The following is a 23,978-nucleotide window of genomic DNA, read 5'->3' as shown; positions in this document are numbered from 1 at the left end:
TTCGAGCTTCCTGGCTGCTTTGTTTACCTACTCAAGCCTCAGCAATGGCAGATGCCCCTCTCCCAGCTTCACTGCTGCCTTGCAGTTCGATCTCAGACTGCTGTGCTAGCAGTGAGCGAGGCTCTGTGGGCGTGGGACCCTCCAAGCCAGGCGTGGGATATAATATCCGGGTGTGCCATTTGCTAAGACTGTTGGAAAAGCTCAGTATTAGCATGGGAGCGTCCCGATTTTCCAGGTACCGTCTGTCATGGCTCCCCTTGGCTAGGAAAGGGAATTCTCCAACCCCCTGTGCTTCCTGGGTGAGGTGATGCCCCACCCTGCTCCGTGGGCTGCACCCACTGTCCGACAGGCCCCAGTGAGATGAACCCAGTACCTCAGTTGGAAATGCAGAAATCACCTGTCTTCTGCATCACTCACGCTGGGAGCTGTAGACTGGAGCTGTTCCTATTTGGCCCTCTTGGAACCTCCCACCCTAAAGTGATTTTTTTTTAAACTCAAGGTTTACAGACAGTTTTGGTCTTTTTGTCATTATATGACATAGGTAAGAGAATTTATATGATGAGATCTATGTTAATAGATCAAGAAAAGTAGAGATTTCCCTATTAATTTTTCTTCTCTTGACAATATTGATCTCCCTTTTTTCTCCACTGTTGTGGGGCAGGGAGTAATTTTTAGTAATTGTAATAATAGCTTTCTTTTATAGAGCCCATTCTCTGTATCCAGTTCTGGGCTGATCACATTTATCTTAATTCTTCCAATGTCCCTAAGAAATTGACATTTGTTATTTTATTTTATTTATTTTTTATTTGGGGACAAGGCCTCGCTCTGTCACCCATGCTGGAGTGCAGTGGCTCGGCTCACTGTAGCTTTGAACTCTTGGGTTCAAGCAATCCTCCCACCTCATCCTACTAAGGTCCTGGGATTATAGGTGTGAGCCACTGCACCCAGCCTGAGTTTGACATTATTCCCATTTAATAGGGCTAAACTGAGTAGGCAGTTTGCCCAAGGTCATATAGTTAGTGAGTGGCAGAGCCAGGATTTGAACTCAACCAGTCTGTTTCCAAAGCCTGGGCTCTTAACCATTACATTATGGCTTCTTGCCAACCTAAAGATTGTGCCCAGTGCCTGGCACAAATGTACTAATTACACCAAGATTAAGAGTCTTAATGTCTTAGCTGAATCAGCAGGCTCTTTTAAATTTTATGGCAAACTGTTGTCATGTTGTCCAATGACATCCTGAAGGATATAGGTTTTTTTTTTTCTCCCCTCCAACCCCAGTTTAGACAACCAAAGCTCAGATATGGACAGCTGTGGGTTGGCTACACTTTTACTGCTGTTTTTCCTACTTCACTTTGAATCTCACTGCTACCCTGTGTAGTGTCTATATCAGCTACTGCCTCTTCCAGCTCTAGGGTGGCCATGAGAGAGACAGGGATGGAGCAGGGAAGTCTAAGGAAACAGAACAGGGCATTTATTTGGAAGTTTTTAATGGAGTCAGAATCAAAGTTCAAACCCAGATTTCCCAGTTCTCAGTGCTGCCTCTACAACTGTGTCTTTCCGTTGATTTTTTGTTCTTTGGGTTTCTGTCCAATACATATTTATTTTGTGCTACTGTGTGCTAGTGACTGTTCTAGTCAGTGGATATCCAGCAGCGCACGAACAGAGGTTGGCTCTCCTCTCATGGAACTTATATTCTAGTGGCAGTGAGACAGATAATAAACAGATAAGGTGGTGAAAAGTACTTCAGAGAAAAATAAAGCTGGGTAGGACAGAAAGAATTCTAGGGCAGGGTTGGAAAGTGAATGAGAGAAGGGAGGTGTTGCTTTTAATGTAGAATAGAAGGGAAGGCCTCTCTGATAAAGTGACATTTGAGCAGAGGATATGCCATGGGAATGCCTGAAGAAAGACTGTGTCACTAGTCAAAGGTGCTGAGGCAAGAACATGCCTGTTGTGTTGGATGAACAGAAAGAAAACCAGTGAGGCTGGATTGTAGTAAGAGAGGGGAGCGTGGTAGGAAGTAAGATCAAAGTAGTTAAGGGAGTCAAATCACATAGGACTTTTAACCTGTGTAAAGGATTTTCACTTTTCCTTTGATGGAAGGGGAAGGGATTGGTGGGGTTTAAGTAGAGGAGTGGCATAAATGACTTATATTTTATAAGAGAGTCATTCTGGAGTAAAATTAGGGGAGAAGGGACAAAGCAGGGTGACTATGGCATTATTGTTGCAGTCATCCATAGGATTAGCTGATGGATTGGTTATGGAATATAAATGATTTTGATGATTTGAGCCTCAGCAAGAGGAAGAAGGACCTGCCATTTGCTGAGATGAAGACCATGGAAGGAGCAAATTTGGGGTAAGGATGAAGAAAGCAGAAATTCGACTTCAGTGACTCTCGGAGTGTTAGAGTTGGAAGAGACTTTGAGTTTATCTAGTACAATTGTTTCCTTTTACCAGCTAGAAATACTAAATACTGAGAGGTTAAATGACTTTCCCAGAGTCAAACAGCCTATACTACTTGTTGTGCAGCATAAAGAGCCCTGGAGTTGTAGTCATGTTCAAATTGTAGCTTTTCTGTTTCTTAGCTCTGAACCTTGGTCAAGTCATTTATTTTCTCCAAGTCTGTTTTTCTTCTATCAAAAAGGATAATAAAGACTTCCATTTCTTGTTACAATGTTGAAAGTTGCAACAGTTGACATTATTGCTCCCCCTCTGGTAGTAAGAAAAGTCAGAGAAGGTACAAAATCATAATTTTTAAAAAAACTATCAGAGTTGACACAAAAAAATCTAAAGAAACAAAAATCTGGAAAGTAGTGAGCCCTTCTTAAGAGAAAAAAAAAAAAAGAGAGAGAGAGAGAGATACATAGATACTTTTCATCTATGGTGGAACAGCAAGAGGAAGAATTTGCCATATAAAGAGAAGTCAACTGTTACTGACTGCATGTAGGCTGGAGTGACAATCTGGAGTCCTGAGGAGTTCCAGCTACAGTGCAGGACTACACCTACCTGCCAACTTTTCCCCCATGGGCCTTCAATTAGTACATTGGAATAGGAGTTCGGATGCAGGGGCAAGGGAAAGAGAGCTAAGAAGGATCCTGCTGAGGTGGGTGGATTTTGCTGAAGGCTGGGGGCAGGGCAGGAGAGTTAATAGAAATCCCTGTAGTGCACCAGGGGCTTTATGAAGTCTAAGGCTGGGCCTGCAACAGGCTGGGGGCATGGCAAAGACAGCTAAGAAATCTCTTTATGACTATCTAGGCTTTTACTGAGGACAAGTCAGCCTTTGAGAAGGCATAGTCAGGGTAACAGAGCAAAAAGAGATCTCCTCAAGGCACAGAAAACAGAAGGTGCTGCTGGAGACCAAGGACAACACCCTAGCTGAAAGCTGGAATGTGAGGGGAGGGCAGAGAGGAGGGAAGATATCTCACAGTTCGGAAAGCTAGCATAGGTTATGAAGCTCAGAGATGTATGAAGTTTCGACAGTGCTCAGATTTTAGCTTCTCCTGAAGGTAAAGTTCTGATTTCACACTGAAATTATTATAAGCCAATCATGAACTAACACTACAATCTCAAACCCAGCTCAACTATGGATTAAAAGGATTGAGCTGTCACTCCCAGTTTCCCAGCAACTTAATTGAAGAAGGAACTTCCCTTTATGGAGATAAATTAATGTTCTTTTATACACAGTATCTGGCATGAAATACATTATGAGATAGAGAAAGAAACAAGAAAATGTGATCCATGGTCATGGGAAGAAAGAGGCAACAGAAACAGTCTCAGTGATGGCCCGGACGTTGAACAACATGGATAAACAGAGAAAATTTCAGCAGAAAGATATAAACTATTTCTCCAAGTGGAAATGCTAGAAATGAAAAATATATTAGAAATGAAGAATTCATTTGATAGGCTTAATAGCAGACTGCACACGGCAGAAGAAAGCACCAGTAAACTTAGGGACAGATCAATAAAAATCAGCATTCAAGATCTGTGGGACAATACAAAATTGTCTAGCATACATGCAACTAAAGTTCAAGAAGGAGAGGAGGAAGAGCAGGGACAGAAGTCTAAATTGAGGTATATCAGAGTCGACTTTCTGAAAATCAAAAATTTTTATAAAGGAAATTTAAAAGGAGGTAGAAAAGAAAAAATTACATAAAGGTGAACAGTAATATGAATAATTGACACCTTGTCAGAAACAATGCAGGTCAGAGGAAAATGAAATTTTTTTTTTGAGACAGGGTCTCACTCTGTTGCTCAGACTGGAGTGCAGTGGTGTGAACATAGCTCACTATAGCCTTAATGTCCTGGGCTCAAGAAATTCTCCCACCTTAGCCTCCTGAATAGCTGGGACTACAGGTGCATGCCACCATGCCCAACTACTTTTTAAATTTTCCGTAGAGACAGTGTCTTACTGTGTTACCCAGGCTGGTCTTAAACTCCTGAGCTAAGTGATCCTCCTGCCTCACCTCCCAAAGTATTGGAATTATAGGTGTGATCTACTGTGCCTGGCCTGGACTAACTTTTTTAAAGTGCTGTATTTTATTTTTTAAGCAAATCTGCTAACCTGGAATTAAATATTCAAAAGTGAAGGAGAAATACAGATATTTTTGAAGGAAGCAAAAACAATTTGTCTACATCAGACCTATATTACAAGCAGTGTTAAAAGAAGTTCTTTAAGTTGAAGGGAAGTTATAATAAAGGAAGTTCAGATCTGAAGGAATGCATTACACCAGGAAGGGTAAATATATGGATTAATATAAGGGACCTTTTAAAATATCTTGCTTTAATACATACATTTGTTTAAAAAAATATGGACTATTTAAGGCAGAAATAATAACATATTATTTGGTATATAGTAGTAGTAGAAGTAAGCTATCCAACAGTAAGTGCACAACAAGCCGGTGAGGTCAAATGAAGTTAGACTTTGATAAGTTAAAGATGCACTCTGCAATCACTAAAGCAAACATTGAAAAAAATAGAGAGACGTATAGCTATAAGATCAGTGAAGGAAGTAATAAATATCACATTACGAAAAAGGAAAGCAGAATAGAGGAAAAAAGAAGAGAGGCAAATGGAAAATAAATATAAAGATGGCAGACTTAAAAATCATATCAATAATTACATTAAATGTAAAGACCATCATCTCCAATTAAAAGGTAGCAATTGTCAGGCTGGATAAAATAGCATGGTCCAACTATGTGCTGTCTTTATGAATCACTGTAAATATAAAACACAGATTGAAAAAGGGTGAAAAAGATGTACCATGCAAAAAGCATAAGAAAGTTGATGTTGCTATATTAACAAAGTAGACTTTAAAACAAGGATCATTTCTAGAAAAAAGGATCATTTATCATAATGAATCAATTTATTAAAAATACATAACAGGCCGAGCACAGTGGCTCACGCTTGTAATCTCAGCACTTTGGAAGGCTGAGGGAGGTGGATCACTTGAGCTCAGGAGATCAAGACCAGCCTGGCATACATGGTGAAACCCCATCTCTACTAAAAATGCAAGAATTAACTGGACATGGTGATGCACACCTGTAATCCCAGCTTCTTGGGAGGCTGAGGTGGGAGGATCATTGAGCCTGGGAGGCAGAGGTTGCAGTGAGCCAAGATCATGCCACTGCACTCCAGCTTGAGTGACAGAGCAAGCCTCTGTCTCAAAAAAACAAACAAACAAAACAAAACAAAAAAAAACTTGTATGTACCTCACAACAAGCTTCAAAATATGTGAAACAAAAATTGATAAAACCAAAGAGAAAAAGAGGCAAAACCACAATCATAGCTGAATATAACACCTCTATCACTAATTGACAGAACTTGTGGAGAAAAAAAAAGTCAGTAAAGATATAAAAGATTTGAACACCACTATCAACCAACTTGATACTTGGCATTTATGAAGCAGTACACATCACTACAGAATTTTAAAAATAGCAAAATGGCAGACGTAAGTCCCTCCTTATCAGTAATTACTATAAGTACAAAGGGATTAAATTTACTAACTAAAATGTAGACACTGGCTGAATGGATAAAAACAAAAACGAGCAAAAAACTTCCCGCATGATCCAATTTTATGTTGTCTACAAGAGATCCTTGTTAGATCAAAAGACAGGTTAAAAGTGAGCTGGGTTGGCTATACTAATATCAGACAAAATAGACTAAGTTATAATAAAAATTGTTACATGAGACAAAGGTGATTATATGTTGATAAAAGGTTAATTCCTACAGGAACCATAATGATTATAAGCACATATGCACCAAACAACAGAGCCACAAATATATGCAGCAAACTGACAAAAATAAAGGGAGAATTTTTTCTTCTTTTTTCTGTTTTTAGAGATGGAGGTCTGTCTATGTTGGCCAGGCTGGTCTTGAACTCCTGGCCTCAAGCAGTCCTCCCACCTTGGCCCTCCAAAGTGCTGGGATTACAGGTGTGAGCCACTGCACCTAGCTGAGAAATGGTTTTATAATAGTAATTGGAGACTGCACAGCTGTCATCATAGCTACCATTTGTTAAGCACTTAGTATATGCCAAGACTATCCTAGGCACTTTACGTTTATAAACTCATTTCATTCACAACAGCCCTTGTGGCAGCTTCAATTACTATCCCGATTTTGCTGAAGAGGAAACTATGGCATAGAAAAGTGGCAGGTTCCATTCATATCCCATTTTGAGGAAGAGGAAACTATGACATAGAAAAGTTAAATGACGTGCCCAAGGTTTACAAAGGTGTAAGTGGAAGATCTTGGATTATAAGACTCTTTTGGGAAATTAGATTTGATCCTTAGAGGTTTCCTAGTCTCATTTCCCATTGAGGAAGGGATTCCTTTCTCTGACAATTCTGGTTCTGTGGACTCTGCAGGAGCATTGAAGATGGGAGATCACTGCTTCAACAGCAAGACATTCTAGTATGGGCTATTGTAATTGCTAGAAAGTTTTTTTTCCTATGTTGAGGTGAAATCTCACAACTTTGATTCACTAGTCTTTGTAATAACAGAAAATAAGCCCATTGTTCTGACTGTTGAGATATGTGAAGGTTTTCATGTCATTCACCACCAACCCCAACATCAGTTGGAGACTTCAATACCATACTTTCAATAAAAGAACATTTAGACAGCAGAATAAGGAAACAGAAGTCTCGAACAACACTATAAGTCAATGAAACCTGACAGATTTATGTAGAACACTTAACCCAACCACACCAGAGTCAACATTCTTCTCAAGTGTACCTGGAACATTCTTCAGGATAGACATATGTAAGACCACAAAACAAGTTCCAATAGCTTCTTCCCCACCTCCGGCTGCTGGCAGGACCTTTCTCTCACTGCTGCTGGGACCCTGTGTCATCACCCAGGCCGAGCACGATGCCCCCGAAAAAGGGAGGTGACGGAATTAAACCACCCCCAATCATTGGAAGATTTGGAACCTCACTGAAAATTGGTATTGTTGGATTGCCAAATGTTGGGAAATCTGCTTTCTTCAGTGTATTAACCAGTAGTCAGGCTTCAGCAGAAAACTTCCCATTCTGCACTGTTGATCCTAATGAGAGCAGAGTACCTGTGCCAGATGGAAGGTTTGACTTTCTTTGCCAATACCACAAACCAGTGAGCGAAATTTCTGCCTTTCTAAATGTAGTGCTTATTGCTGGCCTTGTGAAAGGAGCTCACAATGGGCAGGGCCCGGAGAATGCTTTTTTATCTCATATTCGTGCCTGTGATGGCATCTTTCATCTAACACATGCTTTTGAAGATGATGATATCACACATGTTGAAGGAAGTGTAGATCCTATTCGAAATATAGAAATAATACATGAAGAGCTTCAGCTTGAAGATGAGGAAATCAAGCTTGAAGATGAGGAAATCAGCTTGAAGATGAGGAAGTCAAGGCTGCTGGAAAGTACAGACAACAGGGCAGAAATTATATTGTTGAAGATGGAGATATGGTCTTCTTCAAATTTAACACACCTCAACAACCGAAGAAGAAATAAAATTTAGTTATTGCTCAGATAAACATACAACTTCCAAAAGGCATCTGATTTTTTTTAAATTAAAATTTCTGAAAACCGATGGAACAATTAAAGTTGGGAAGATGGGAATCTTCAACAAATTATTTTTATTTGTTTTAAAATTAAAATACTGTGTACCTCTCCACCAATGAAATGCAAATTCACTAAATGTGAACAGCTTTGCTTTTCACATGATTAAGACCCTACTCCAAATTGTAGAAGCTTTTCAGGAACCATATTACTCTCATGATACTTCATTAATCTCCATCGTGTATGCCAAGCCTGACACATTTGACAGTGAGGACAATGCGGCTTACTCCTTTTTGAATCTACGGATAATGCATGTTTTACAGTACTCCAGATGTCTACACTCAGTAAAACATTTGAAAAAAAAAAGTTCCAATAAATGTCAAAAGATTGAAATAATACAAAGTGTCTTCTTTGATAACAATGGAATGAAGCTAGAAATCAACAATAGAAAGAAACCTGGAAAATTCACAATCATGTAAAGACACTTTTTTTTTTTTTGAGACGGAGTCTCGCTCTGTTGCCTAGCCTGGAGTGCAGTAGCGCAATCATAGCTCACTGCAGGCTCAATCTCCTGGCTTAGCCTCTTGGATTATAGGGATTATAGGGCATGCCACCATGCCTTGCTGATTTTTAAATTTTTTTGTAGAGTTGGGTCTCACTATGTTGCCCAGGCTAGCCTTGAACTCCTGGCCTTAAGTGATCCTCCTGCCTTGGCTTCCCAAAGTGCTTGAGTTACAGGCATAAGCCGCTGTGCCTGACCCCAAATTAACCACATTATTAATAGGTGAAAGAAATAATGGCTATTTAAAAATACTTTGAGATGAATAGAAATGAAAATATATGGGATGCAATGAAAGCAGTACTTAGAGGGAACTTTATAAATGTAAGTGCTTACATTACAAAAGAAGAAAGGCCAGGCACAGTGGCTCACACCTATAATCCCAGCACTTTTGGAGACCAAAGCAGAAGGATCACTTGAGCCCAGGAGTTTGAGACCAGCCCGGGCAACATAGGGAGACCCTGTCTCTACAAAAAATCGTTTTAAAAATTAGCTGGGTGTGGTGGCATGTACCTGTAGTCCCAGCTACTTGGGAAGCTGAGGTGGGAGGATTGCTTGAGCGAGGGAGGTTGAGGCTACATTGAGCTGTGATCATGCCACTGCACTCCAGTCTGACTGATAGAGTGAGACCCTGTTTCCAAAAAAAAACCCAACTAGTCAGTAACTTTGCACCTCAAGGAACTAGAAATATATTAGATAATTTAGCTATTTAATCTAACATAGTGCTTACTGGAACTTGCAACACAGTAGGCACTTACTAAATATTAGTCTCATATATCCAACACAAAGATTCATCATTGACACTACTTTGAAAATAAATGGGCCGGGCGCGGTGGCTCAAGCCTGTAATCCCAGCACTTTGGGAGGCCGAGGTGGGCGGATCACAAGGTCAGGAGATCGAGACCACAGTGAAACCCCGTCTCTACTAAAAATACAAAAAATTAGCCGGGCGCGGTGGCGGGCGCCTGTAGTCCCAGCTACTCAGGAGGCTGAGGCAGGAGAATGGCGTGAACCCAGTAGGCGGAGCTTGCAGTGAGCCGAGATCGCGCCACTGCACTCCAGCCTGGGCAACAGCGTGAGACTCCGTCTCAAAAAAAAAAAAAAAAAAAAAAAGAAAATAAATGTAGGGTACTATTTATGCCACTATTTCCACTTCGGCAGTTTGTTTTGATGGATTGTTTTTTTAATCCAGGTTTTAAAAATTGAGATATTCATCATATGCTATAAATTTTCCTCACTTAAAAAGTACAATTCAGTGGGATTTAGTATATTCACCAAGTTATGTGACTATTACAACTGTCTAATTCAAGAATTTTTTTCATACCTTCAAAAGAAACCTCATATACATTAGCAGTCACTTTCCAGCTCTAGGCAACTACTAGTCTTTTTTCTGTCTCCATGGATTTGCCTTTTCTGGACATTTAATGTAAATGGAAACATAAAATATGTACCCTTTTTTGTCTGCTTTCAGTAGCATGTTTTCAAGACTCATTCCTGTTGTAACACATATCATTACTTAATTCCTTTTTATTGCTGACTAGTATTCCATGTTTTGGAATACCACATTTTGTTTATCCCTTCATCAGCTGATAGACATTTTTTAATCGTTTTCACTATTTAGCTATTAAAAATAGTGCTGCTGTGAACATTCATGGACAAGTTTTTGTATGGACATACATTTTCATTTCTCTTTAGTATTGACTTACAAGTGGAGTTGCCGGGTGATATGGTAACTCTTTAACCTTTGAGGAACTGCCAGATTGTTTTCCAAAGTGGCTATACCATTTTACATTCCCACCAGCAGTGTATGAGATTTCCAGTTTCTCCATGTGTTCACCATTACTTATTACTATCTTTTTCATTTTAGCCATCCTATGGGTATGATGTATCTCACTGTGTTTTGACTTACCCTTGACTTATCCTTACGTTGAGCATCTTTTCATGTATGTATTGGCCATTTGCATATCTTCTTTGCAGAAATATCTATTCAAATCTTTTGCCCATTTTAAAATTGGGTTGTCTTTTATTACTGAGTTTCAGAAGTTCTTTATGTAGTTTGCATACAAGTGCCTGGTCAGATCTGTGATTTGCAGATATTTGCTCCAATCTTGTGGGGTTTTTTCCTACACTTTCTTGATGGTGCCTTTTGAAGTACAAAGGTCTGTTGTTTGTTTGTTTGTGTTTCTGAGACAGGGTCTTGCTCTGTCACCCAGGCTAGAGTGCAGTGGCGCGATCTTGGCCCACTGCAGCCTCCGCCTCCCAGGTTCAAGCTATTCTCCCACTTCAGCCTCCTGAGTAACTGGGACTACAGGCACGCGCCACCATGCCCTGCTAATTTTTGTACTTTTAGTAGAGATGGGGTTTCACCATGTTGGCCAGGCTGGTCTCGAACTCCCAACCTCAAGCTATCTGCCTGCCTTGGCCTCCCCAAGTGTTGGGATTACAAGCGTGACCTGCTGCACCCAGCCAGGTCTTTTATTTTGTTGAAGTCCAGTTTATCAATTTTTTTTGGATGTTTATGCTTTCAGTGTCATGTCTAAGAAACCATTGCATAATCCAAGGCCACCAAGATTTATGCTTATGTTTTCTTCTAAGGGTTATAATTTTAGCTCTTATATTTATTTAAGTCTCTGAGCCATTTTGAATTAATTTTTTTAGATGAAGTGAGATGGGGGTCCAAATTCATTGTTATGCTTGTATATATCCGGTTGTACTGGTACCATTTCTTGAAAAGACTATTCTTTCTCAATTTAAATCAGTGCTCATAAATTTAAGAGTTTATTTCTTGATTCTCTTTATTTTAGCCAATTTTATAATTTTATTTTAGATTCTCTGTTCTGTTCCATTGATCTGTATGTCTGCCCTTATGCCAGTGAACACATTGTTTTAATTGCTGTAGCTTTGTAGTAAATTTCAAAATCTGGAAGTTTGCATCCTTCAACTTTTGTTTTTCTTTTTCAAGATTATTCTAGTTATTCTGGGTCCCTTGCATTTCATATGAATTTTTTGATCAGCCTTTCAATTTCTGTAAAAAAGTCAGTTGTAATTTTGAGAAAGATTGCATTAAATCTATGGATTAGTTTCAGAAGCATTGCTAAAATAACACTAATAAGTCTTTCAGTTCATGAACATGAATGTCTTTTGATTTAAGCCGCCTTTAATTTTTCTCAACAATGTGTGAGTTTTCAATATGGAAGCCTTATTCTTCGTTTGTTAAGTTTATTCGTAAGTATTTTGTTCATTTTGATGCTGTTGTAAATAGGATTATTTTCTGAAATTTATTTTCAGGATGTTCATTGCTACTATGTGGAAATACAGTTTATATGTATATAACTATATTGTATATATGTTGTATCCTGCAGACTTGCTGAACTCCTTGATTAGTTCTAATTGATTTTTGTGCATTTTTAGAATTTTCTATGTGCAAGATCATGTCATCTGCAAATAGAGGTTGTTTTACTTCTTCCTTTCCAGTCTGGACATCTTTTTTATCTTTTGTCTAATTGCTTTGGCTGGAACCTCCAATACAATGTAGTATCTAATGGCCATGTGTTGCCATTTTTATGAAACAGTGATAGGGCATAAAATGTTTTACATTACTCAATATTAGAATATGGTGGCTGCATGAAATTAGTAACACCCTATTTGTAGGACAACAGTTGGGGCTGTTCTGATCTACTAGTATAAAAACAAATAACTTTTTTCCACATCGATTGAAGAACATTTTCACAATTTCCTTTTTTGTCTTTCCAGGTTTTCTCAAACAATGATGAAGGCCTTATTAACAAAAAGTTACCCAAAGAACTTCTGTTAAGGTAAGTGTAGATAAATTCTGGATGAAGAGTTTAGATCTGATTTAGTCATCAAGTTCCAAGCCTATCTTCTTTCTCACTGTGAGTCCATAGCATAGAAAAACAGACAGAATTAGCCTAACTGACTTTTTGTTTTTGTTTTATAGAATGCTGTTCAGCTTGTTGTTAAATTTTACTTGGTCTAATCCAGAATGTACTAAGTATGTACATAGCATTGGTCTGGATTCTTTTTGTAATGTGGTAAGTATTGTAATAATCTTCAGTAGGTGCCATTGTTTTGGTTTCAGTAGATAATCGTGATGAAGTCAGGAATATGAGGAGAGATTATTGCAAGGTTGTGAGCTCCTGAAGTTATAAAGTTTTTGATGTTTTCAGACAAATGAGTTTTAAATACGAAAAATAAGCACAGTTATGATATGTTCTTAGTGATCACTTAAAATACTGTCAACCCCAAGTATTGATATGTTTTTATTCATATGAGAAGTATAAGTGACAGTAGTATAAAATAGGCTTTTTGTCTTTTATTTCTGGCATCACTAAATATACAGTAAATGTTATTTTGGTGGTTGTTTTTACCAAGTAAAGCTATCAACCAACATTTGTTGGCCTGGAGGTACTTCAGTTTTCTTTAGTATTATGCAATCATCAAAAGAAATCTTATTTTAAGGCGAGGAGTGGTAGCTCATGTCTGTAATCCCAGCACTTTAGGAGGCTGAGGTAGGCAGATCACTTGAGGCCAGGAATTCAAGACCAACCTGGCCAATGTGGCGAAACCCTGTCTCTACTAAACATACAAAACAATTAGCCAGGCGTGGTGGTGCACGCCTGTAATCCCAGCTACTGGGGAGGCTGAGGCACAAGAATTGGGAGGCTGAGGCAGGAGAATCATTTGAAGCTAGGAGGTGGATGTTGCAGTGAGCCTAGACTGTGCCACTGCACTCCAGCCTGAGTGACAGAGTGAGACTGTGTCTCAAAACAAAAACAAAAACAAAAACAAAAAAACACAACAAAAACAAAAACAAAAAAACACAACAAAAACAAAAAAACTCATTTTCGTTTTAGATGTTGTTATATTTTAATTCTTTACAAGGAATTAATAGGTGTATACACAGTAATCCTTGAGAGTCATTTCCCTAACTCTGTTTCTCTTATCAGTGATACTCCACAAAACAACAGCATCAGAAACCAGGTTTTGTGATCAAATAACTGTAGGAAACAAACTGTAGTCCTATAGGGTTAACAAAACCTATAGGACTTCACAGGGCCTTAATAGGCTAATGTGCATGGCGATGATACAAGTTGGGTAATTGTGCCATTTCAAACTTACTGACAATGGAATCCTTTTAATATTCCACAGAAAATTTGGGGGAAATGCTGACATACAATAAGAGATTGACCAGATGACTCCATTCCGTGGCTGTACTAAATCTCACTTTAACATTTGGGGAATGAATATGAGTTTTGTTTAAATATTGGGAATAATTATTTTCATCTCTTCCCAAGTTCACCACAGAACCACTTTTAGATGCCACAGATTACTCACCTTTACTGTCATCAGGTTATTAGACATTTTTCCTTGAGTTAGAAATGGGGTAAGAACTTGGCTTCTTTGTGGTAGTGATCACATTTCAGGGACTTCAAAGGGTGTTTCATTAGTCATCAGGTGTTGTTTGACACTGTTGTCATGAGCTCCTTCTCAGTTGATAGAAAAACTGAGACAGGATTGTATGAAAAATATCAATTGTATTTTATTCCAATAAAACAAATATTTGGATAAGAGAGAATGTTCTTTGGCATTTTTGACAAGTTTAAGAAAGTGGTGACAAGAAAGAAATGTATGTTTCCCATATAAACCCAAAAGGCTTTGCTCAAGCACCATAAGTTGTTAGAAGCAATACAACTGTGTCAGGGTGGGCAGGCTGTCACTATACAACTGCACAGATGCCATCCACATAGACTGCAGTGTAGATGGTGCCCCCCTAGGATTATGTAGTGCTTCCAGTCTGGGTCTGAACATTTCTCTAGAACGGGCATCAAGCTGTAATCTCAATATGGTGTTCTTACCCTGGGGAATCCTAAGCAGCTTCAGGCAGGCCTCTGTTGGCCACTAAACACTAGGGTGTGATTAAACTCCACCCTTCTCATGCATACTTCTGCTATGACTCAAGGCTACTAACTGAATGGTTTTTTTCCTTCTGGTAGGGTTGGCTTTTGTACTCTACTCAGCCATGGAACAGTTTCTGTCTGTTGATACCAAAAAAATAAAAAGGAATTATATCACTTTCTATGTAGTGTGATTTCTAAACTGCAGTCTTGGAAACTTCAGTTCTTTTAAAGATCCGTGATGGACTCAGCTGTTAGGAATTCTGGAGGTTGTCATCACTACTTACAGCTTTTGAATCATGCCATAAAGCTCATACATAGATCACTTTTCAGAAAGAATTGCCACTTGAGAGCAAATGTTAATGTCTCTTCATAGACTCACATTCCCACTTATATTCTTATTTCAGAGTCTGTAAGGGGAATTTAAAAATATTGCCACTACAGATCTTCTCCAACTCATGAGTCTCAAAATTAACTCTAGCAACCATGTATTTTAAGAGTTTTTTGCTGGCCTTTAAATCATTTCTATCATTTTACTTTCAGACTTTCCATTCTCTGTGTGGCTTTCCCTTTTCCTAGCTACCCTTTCTAAGAAAAATTTTGAAGAAGGGTTTGAACCAGATTACCTGAGCCTCCATCTGCATCATTAGTTAATTCCACAACATTGGGTATAACAAAGCCCCCACCTCATGAAGCTTAAGTCTTTATTATTTTCTGCTCAGTTAAATTATGTCTTCATTGTCTACCCTTGGCTTATGTGTTTATTTCATATTGTAGATTTCTTTGTGACAGTGTAGTCTGTTGTTCCTAATTTTGTTGAATTCCTATTCACCTTCAGTCTTACTTCCTCAATACATGTGAATTCTTGGACTTTGTGACAGACTTAATTGCTTTCAGTCCAGATCATTTTCTCTTCTGCCACTTTTGACTGCTTCTGTTACCGCCATCTTTAATTCTCAACTAGCTTCCAATACTGATCCCATCAACCGAAGCTTCACCTTTCCCTTTGGAACCATTAACAAGCATAATCTGGAATAATATGCTGCTTTTCATCTCTCTGTTATCACTTTGAATCCACTCAGAAAAATCTGTGTTTTCTTTTCATCTGATTTTATTGATAGTTTTAAGAATATATATTATTCACAGATTCCTTCTCTACTACCCATTTTTAGTTTGTTACTGAACAAGTTTTTACAATTTTGCTTTTTTAAATCCAGCTCTTGCTCATGAATTAAGGCTACTGAAGTTTTTTCTCTACCTTTGCTCTCACATAGCCCAACAAACAGCTTTTAATATTATCCTTCCTGGGGAGTCAGTTACATAATTTTTGTAACAATGGAAGTACTTAATCTGTTGCAACCATTATCTATTAGTGAGTTGGATTATCCTTGCATATATTTTTCCACATTGTTATTGTCCATATTACTGTTGGAATCAGACTTTCTGGGTTCAGACTTCAACTCTTCTCATTTATTAGTTGTGTGACCTTACTTACTTAACTCTCTGGGCCTTAATTTGCCCATCTGTAAAATGGGAATAGTAATAGTTCTTACCTTATGGGGTTGTTGTTCTTAGAGTACCTGGCATGTAAGTATTAAATAAATGTTAGCTCTTATTGTTATTAATGTCAATTTTTGGATGCCTGAATATTTAATAAATGCTATTTGACAATGCAGTCAGCTTTAATACAAACAACTGATGAATCCAGCTCTTAATAAGGATCTAAATATATGCTACTGCTAAAAATATCTCAGTAAAGTACCTGGTTATTAAGTAACTCTGTGAAGGCCCAATGCTTCCGTTCATTAAACTGGACTAATTCAATCTCAATAGCAATTGCATACTACTATCTTATCTTAAACTGACAATTACTATTGCTTAAGCAGATGTGTGGTGTTGTGACATCTGATTTACAACTGCAGTTACCTTGCATTATAACAAAAGGTAGTCTCTTGGAGGGAACTATTCCTTTTTGAGGGAAAAAAAAAAGTCTTCTGTGAATTGAATACTGACCTAAAACTCAGATTATAAATTTTAATAGTGATTTGACTTTAAGTTTTAATTTCTATTAGGTTGCTTTCAGATGTTAGTGATGAAGTAAAAGCACATGTAAACCCCCTCATAGGAGACAGCAAGTGATACCTGCAGTAAACAGCTTCAAACATCCTGAGGAGTCAAAGCTCTAGTTAGTCATAAATAATAGTGAAAGAAAATTACTAGACACATTAAAAAAATTAAATTACCATTATCGATGTAATTTCTTTCCTTTTTAAATTTGTGTAGATACATGATAAAATTTATTGGCTTGATAAAGGAAGATTTCATTGCCCCAAATGAGGGATTTGAGCCTCATAATTCTGGGCGATATGAAATCAAAGACACAATTTCATATAATATGACAGTTTTAGTAGTTAAATTTGCTTGGGAGAATTATAAAATGACTAGCACATACATTTTCAAATTTTCCTTTTCTCAAATTTGTAAGCCAGTCCCATGAGTGAAGATCATTGTGGTTTTTGTTGGAATCATTAAGATGTAGCCCAGTGCTTCTCATAGGTGCTTGGCAAGCAGTGCAGTAAAGGGCTCATTCCTGCTACGGGTGTCATTGAGTAGGTGCTGTTGCCTGCTGGTTGGTTTCAGCACTCCATGGACTTTTTTAAGGACTGCTGCCTCTATTTCCTGCTGTCTGTGATGCCTGCTGCCTTATATATATTCCAGGGCATCCTAACAGGTAAGATGCTCTTTTGGGGGTACATTCTGCAATTTCAAATTTAAGCATCTATGCAGATTTTTCCTCTTTGCCAAAGAGTTGTTTTAGGTTGGTTTGCTTGCTCTCTGGTTGTTTTTTGACTTGTGTGTGGCAATGTGGGACTGAATAAATGTGTATATTGAAATCAGATGCAGCAGCTTAAAAGCCCTCATGTTCATTATCTCCCTAAACTGTTATGTACTATTTTGGAGTTGGCACCAAGGTCCAAATTGGCAGAAGCAAATTTTCTTTAGACTAGGTTGGGGTTATGCTTGTATATGAAAACTCCGAGGATGACTTTGGATTTTATATCTATATTGAGATGCCATGAAACACCAATAAATCGCTTCTGATAGGAGGATAGAAGCTAGATACATTTTGCCCCAGACCCTTATTTATCCCTAGCAAATTGTATTAGAGATCTATTCATTTGAAAACTGTGAATTCAGTACACAGAAAAGATTGGTGAATTTGACTCTATGAATAGTGAAGTATGGTAAAATTATACCATACTAAAGATAAATACTACAGTGGTGGATGAAATAATTAGATACACATTATAAGCAAGGGCATTATTCTTCAATATGCAAAGAAAAAAACTCAAAATTATTAAGAATAAGGTAGATTGATTTTATTAGAAATACAGTTTGAAGAGGCCACGAACAAAAGAAGAAATACAAATGGCTAATAAATGTATAAAGAGATGCTCAACAAGACCCATATTTAAATACAAATCAAAATAACAATAAGATATTACCCAAAAGTTTGATAATATTAGGTTTTGGCAAGGAGATGTGAGATACTTTAGGTGGGAATATAAACTGTAGCAGCCATTCTGTAGGGCCACTGGAAAAAAATTTTTAAATGCTAAATGTATGTATTCACAAATTCCATTTCTAGGAATTTACTAACATATATTTGCAAAAGCACACTGAGGCATGTGTGCAGGATGATTACTGCAGCATTTTAAAAACTTCAGTTATGCAGAATTGGATTACTCATAATTCTTGGTTAATGATACATTTTACCATTGATCCATGCATTGCCCTCTTTTATTCATTTTGTAATATAAGGAATGTGCACAAATGCTGCCCCTTCTCGTTCCCCATCATCAAGGTAATATTATTAACGACTTTGTATTTATCATTTCTTGCTTCTTAAAACTTTTTATCTTATATTTTGACTAAATAATATGATGTTTACTTTTGCTTGTTTATTAACTTTGTAAAAAAAGTATATGTTATATTCTTAGAAATGTTTTTCACTCAAAATTATGTTACGAAAGGTGATTCTTGTTGCTCTGGTTGGCTGTTGCTCATTCATTTTTACTGCTGTATAGTATTCTACTGTGTGAAAGTACCAACATTTTATTTTTTTCCCCCTTTACTGAGTATTTTGGTTGTTTCCAGTGTTTTGTCAGTTAAGAGCCGTGCTGCTTTGGACATCCTTGTAGATGTTTCCTGGTGCACAAATACGCAATTTTCTCTGAAAGTAGAATTTCTGAGGGTTATACGCTATACAGATATTTAACTTTATAAAGAAATATTAAATTGTTTTTCCAAAGAGGTCTTAGCAGTTTATATTCATACAAAGAGTGGATAAGAGATTCAGTGCCAAACTGAATCTCTTTCTAACACTTAGTGTTGTCACATATCTTAATTTTTGCCAAAGAAGTGTAGAATGGCACCTTACTGTGCTTTTGTTTTGAATTTTCCTGGATTCTAGTAATGTTGAGCATCTGTTGATATGTTTATTAGTCACATGTGTTTCCTCTTCAGTGAAACACATATTTTTGTTTTTGGCCTATTGAATGATCAGCTTATTGATTTGTAGTTCTTTGTATTATCAGTATAATCTTTGTACTGATATTAATGTTTAGCTGACAAGTACTTTATCCCATCTTCTAACTTGTTCTTTTCACATTCTAAGGCTTTTTTTTTAACTTTTTAAAAAATTATTACTATACTTTAAGTTCAAGGGTACATGTGCACAACGTGCAGGTTTGTTACATATGTATACATGTGCCATGTTGGTGTGCTGCACCCATTAACTCATCATTTACATTAGGTATATCTCCTAATGCTATCCCTCCCCTCTACCACCTCCCCACAATAGGACCCAGTGTGTGATGCTACCCTTCCTGTGTCCAAGTGATCTCATTGTTCAATTCCCACCTATGAGTGAGAACATGAAGTATTTGGTTTTCTGTTCTTGCGATAGTTTGCTGAGAATAATGGTTTCCAGCTGCATCCATGTCCCTACAAAGGACACGAACTCATCCTTTTTTATGGCTGCATAGTATTCCATGGTGTATATGTGCCACATTTTCTTAATCCAGTCTCTCACTGATGGACATTTGGGTTGATTCCAAGTCTTTGCTATTGTGAATAGTGCCGCAATAAACATACGTATGCATGTGTCTTTATAGCAGCATGATGTATAATCCTTTGGTTATATACCCAGTAATGGGATGGCTGGGTCAAATGGTATTTCTAGTTCTAGATCCTTGAGGAATCGCCACACTGTTTTCCATACCTTTTGTGAAGTCGAATATATCAGTCTTTTCTTTTATGCTTAGCGTTTTTTGTGCTTTCTTAAGGAACTTCCTCCTTACCCTGAAGACAAAGAGATAGTCACATGTATTTTATTCCGAAAGCTTAAAAATTTTGTTTTTGATATTTCAGTTTTTAATCACTCTGGTACATATGTTTATATGTAAGATAGGAATACATTTTTGTTTTCTTTTTTATATGGATTATCGATTTTTCTAGGTTCATTTGTTGAATGATCCTTCTGTTTCTACATAGAAATGCCCTATCACCTCTGTAATGTATGTATGAGTCTTTTTCTAGTATTTAGTATTTTCTGTGTGTCAGTACTACATATTTGGTAAGGCATCTATATTTTTGAGTGGCCAGGGCTCACAAATTTATTTCTCCTACTATCTTTATCTGATTTTTAAATTAATATAAGCCTCAAAGAATTGAGTTGAGCAGTATTCACATGTTTTTCTGTTCTCTGAAAGCATCTATTTATCTTGGTTTAATTGTTGCTTGAAAGTCTGTTAGAACGATAAAATTACGTGAGGCTAGAATTTTCTTTGTGGGAAATTAATTATTTAATTTTTAGAAATGAATAGTATTTTTCAAGTTTTTTTTTCTGTTTTTTCTTGAGTCACTTTTACTAATTTTATTTTTCTAGGAATGTGTCCACTTAGAGTTTTACATTTTGTCTTGGTAACTGTCTTTTTATTTGCTTTGTAAACTCCGCTGTATCTGTTGTAATGTTACTTTCTTCCTTAATATCGTTAGTTTATGCTCAAGTGTTTCTTCCTTTCTTGATTAATCTCACTAGAAGTTTACCTATTTCATTAGTCTTTTCGAAGAACTAGCTTTTGGCTTGTTTCTTCATTTCTATTTTAATAGTTTCCATTCATATCTCTGTAAAAATTTTTTCTTTGAGTTTTATTCTGTTTTCTTTAGCTACCTTCGTAAGTTGAATGTTTAATTGCTTATTTTTTGAGCCTTAGACAATTAACTGAAAGCTCTACTTTTGTTGCATTCTACAGATTTTGAACTGTAGTGTTTTTCTTACTCAGTTTCAAATATTTATCATGTACCACTTTTGCTTCTTTGACCCATACTTTTTTTTAAAAAAAGGCTTTATTGTAATATATAATATATAGTCAGAGAACTACACAAAACAAATATATGAAACAAATATCCTTATAGACACCACCTAAGTCAGTAAACTTTGCCAGTCACCAAAGAAGCACCTCTGTACCCATTCAAATCACAACTGCTTTTTTCCTCTTCTGAAGGAACCACTATCTTGACTTATAGCTATCACTATATTTCATTGCTTTGTAGATTTATCACCTATATGTGCATCCTTAGAAATTATAGCTTAGTCTTGCCCATCTAAAAAAATTGTAAATCTTTTAAGTCTTAGTTAATATACAGGTCCCCTCTCCATATCTTTCTGTTCCATACATTTGTCTGTTGAAGAACTTGGGTTATTTGGCCTGTAAAAGTTCCCACAGTCTGGATGCTTATTGTGTCCTCATGGTGCAATTTCAAGTTTTCTCCATCTTTTATATTTCTTGGAAGATTGACAGTTGGATCCAGAGACTTTATCAGATTGATTCTACTACTTTGGTAGGACTTTCTGTGGTGCTGTATTTGTTCATCAGAAGTCATACAATCTCTGGTTTTATCTTTTTTGAGATGCTAGTGTTGATGCTTATTGTCTACATCATTAATTTATTGGGGCTACAAAGTGGTGATACTCTCATTCTTTTTTTCCCACTTATTGGAATACTTTTATAAAGAGGCACTTCAGTTCTATTTGAGTACCCAGTGTTATATTTTATATATATAAAGGCAGGAAAATGCTTGATTCTATCCTTTTATTTGCCAGTTTTAGACATAATGAGATATATAAAGACATGATGAGAAACAAAATATTTACATAGTTTCAAATAGTCTTTCCACAAGATAAATGTTAATTACAAAGGAAAAATGCTAACTATAATAGGGCAGTCTGGCAGATACCATCTTAAGCAAATGATCGAAGTTAGCATCACCAGTAACAATACAGATGGACATCATATGCCTCCTCATGCGATGTACTAAGAGCACAATATCCTATCTGTGGCATTCCTGACAAAAATTTGTAACCCGAATCTAATCATGAGGAAGCATCAGATATACACACAAGGACATTCTACAAAGTAATTGGCCTATTTGCTTTTGAAAATATTGAAGTTACAACAGATAAAGTCTGAGGAAGTATTCCAGATTAATGGGTGCTGAAGAGAAGCCATGACAGCCAAATACAGTATATGATCCTGAATTGGATCCTGGGTCAGATTTTTTTTTTTCTTCTGCATTAGGACCATTAATGGGACAGTTGGCAGATTTTGAATAATATCTGTAGATTAGATAATAGTAATAGATTACTGTTAGTTTCCTTATTTTGATAATTATACTGCATTTATAAAAGAATATTCTTGTTTGGGGGAAATATTTGAAAATGTGAGGGTAAATGGGCATCATGTCTACAACGTATTCTCAAACATTTCAGAGAAAATGAGATATATATATGTAATATATATTAAATATGTAAAGAAAATGCAAATGCAGTATAATTTAGCTTTGGCAAATTGGGGTGAAGAATATGCAAACATTCCTTGTCATACTTTTGCAACTTTACTGTAAATCAGAAATTATTTAAAAATAAAAATTAGTTGATTTCTCATCCTCTGAAGGTGACCACATAGATTTTTTTAAAATAGTTATAAATTTATGAATTTAAACATATTTGATAATTTTCAGTCCATTGAAATTACCTGTATTGAAAATCAAATTGTCCTGTCTTTGGCTCCTGAGTCCTTTTGCATGATCTTAGTAGGGTTTGTTTGTTTTTAGTTTTTTGTTGTTGTTTTTGTTTGTTTGTTGAGGCAGGGTTTTACTGTGTTACCCATGCTGGCCTTGAACTCCTCAGCTCAAGCAGTGTTCCTGCCATTGCCTCCTCAGTAGCTGGAACCACAGGCACCTGCCACTGCACCTGGCTTTTTGTAGCTTTTGCTGGTTTGCTTCCTATCTAAGATAAGATATGCCAGACTCATCTAATATAGTCCCTTCCCCAGACCTGGAATTAGCCATTTCTTTAGAAGTATTAGTTTCTTTCTGTGGGAAAGGGTATTTCAAGATTATAGTCTGGTTGCTAGAGATATTAATGATTATTGGGCTGGTTATTATTTCTAGGCATTTTCAGTACACTGAATTTATATCATATGAGAAACTCATAATTTCATTACTTATATTACTCATTCAAATTTAGGACTGCAGGTATCACTTAATGTCATCAATCTTATGTCTCTATCTTCTTTCATCATCCACACGGATAGTCCTGGTTCTGGCACAGGAGATTATAGAATTAGAATATCCTGTAATTATTCATTTGCTTTATTCCACATTACACACACAACAGCCTCAGAATAACACTAACACAGTTGTCATCAACATGAGTACTAAAAACAGTTAATTATTTTTCTTCTTCCTGTTTCTCTCAGCCCCCATTTTTTGAGATCTTTCTTCTTTTTTGATGTTGGTGTTTAATGCTATATTACAATATTATAATTCCCTCTCAGAACTGCTTTTGTGGCATCCTTTAGTTTTGGTATGCAGTGTGTCCACTTTCATTTATCGCAAGATTTTTTATATTTTCCTCTTAATTTCTTCTGTGACCCATTGGTTGTACAGAAGCATGTTGTTTAATTTTAGAAATTCTTTTTATTGGATTCTAGTTTCATACCGTTGTGATTAGAAAACATATTTGATGTGATTTCAAATGGTGATGAACTCCCGAAGCTTTTTTTTTGTTTGTCTGGGAAAGTCTGTCTCTCCTTCATTTCTGAAGGACAGCTTTGCTGGGTAAAGTATTCTTAGTAGGGAAGTTTTAAATATATATATATATTTAAAAAAACCATTTGAGATGGAGTCTAGTTCTGTTGCCCAGGCTGGAGTGCTGTGGTGCAATCTCGGCTCAGTGCAACCTCTGCCTCCCAGGTTCAAGTGATTCTCCTGCTGCAGCCTCCTGATTAGCTGGGATTACAGGCGCTCACCACCACTCCTGGCTAATTTTTCTGTATTTTTAATAGAGACAGGGTTTCACCATGATGGCTAGGCTGGTGTTGAACTCCTGACCTCTAGTGATCT

The 23,978-nt window shown here is 36.9% G+C and overlaps 1 protein-coding gene and 1 pseudogene across 2 annotated transcripts in view; both read left to right on the top strand.

Moving 5' to 3' along the window:
* Positions 1-23,978, top strand: part of LOC105470931 (F-box and leucine rich repeat protein 2) — a 127,624-nt gene that overhangs the window by 10,423 nt on the left and 93,223 nt on the right. For both annotated transcript variants that reach the window (XR_980881.2, XM_011723274.2), the window contains exon 2: positions 12,346-12,407. Coding sequence is in view for 1 of the 2 variants with exons in the window: in XM_011723274.2 (XP_011721576.1) it covers positions 12,346-12,407 (62 nt within the window). In the remaining variant the exon portion in view is untranslated. The remainder of the gene's footprint in view (positions 1-12,345; positions 12,408-23,978) is intronic.
* Positions 893-9,604, top strand: LOC139361837 (obg-like ATPase 1 pseudogene; annotated as a pseudogene).

Source organism: Macaca nemestrina, chromosome 2, assembly GCF_043159975.1.
Source record: "Macaca nemestrina isolate mMacNem1 chromosome 2, mMacNem.hap1, whole genome shotgun sequence".
NCBI classification, from domain to species: domain Eukaryota; kingdom Metazoa; phylum Chordata; class Mammalia; order Primates; family Cercopithecidae; genus Macaca; species Macaca nemestrina.
This window is presented reverse-complemented; position numbering and strand designations above follow the sequence as displayed.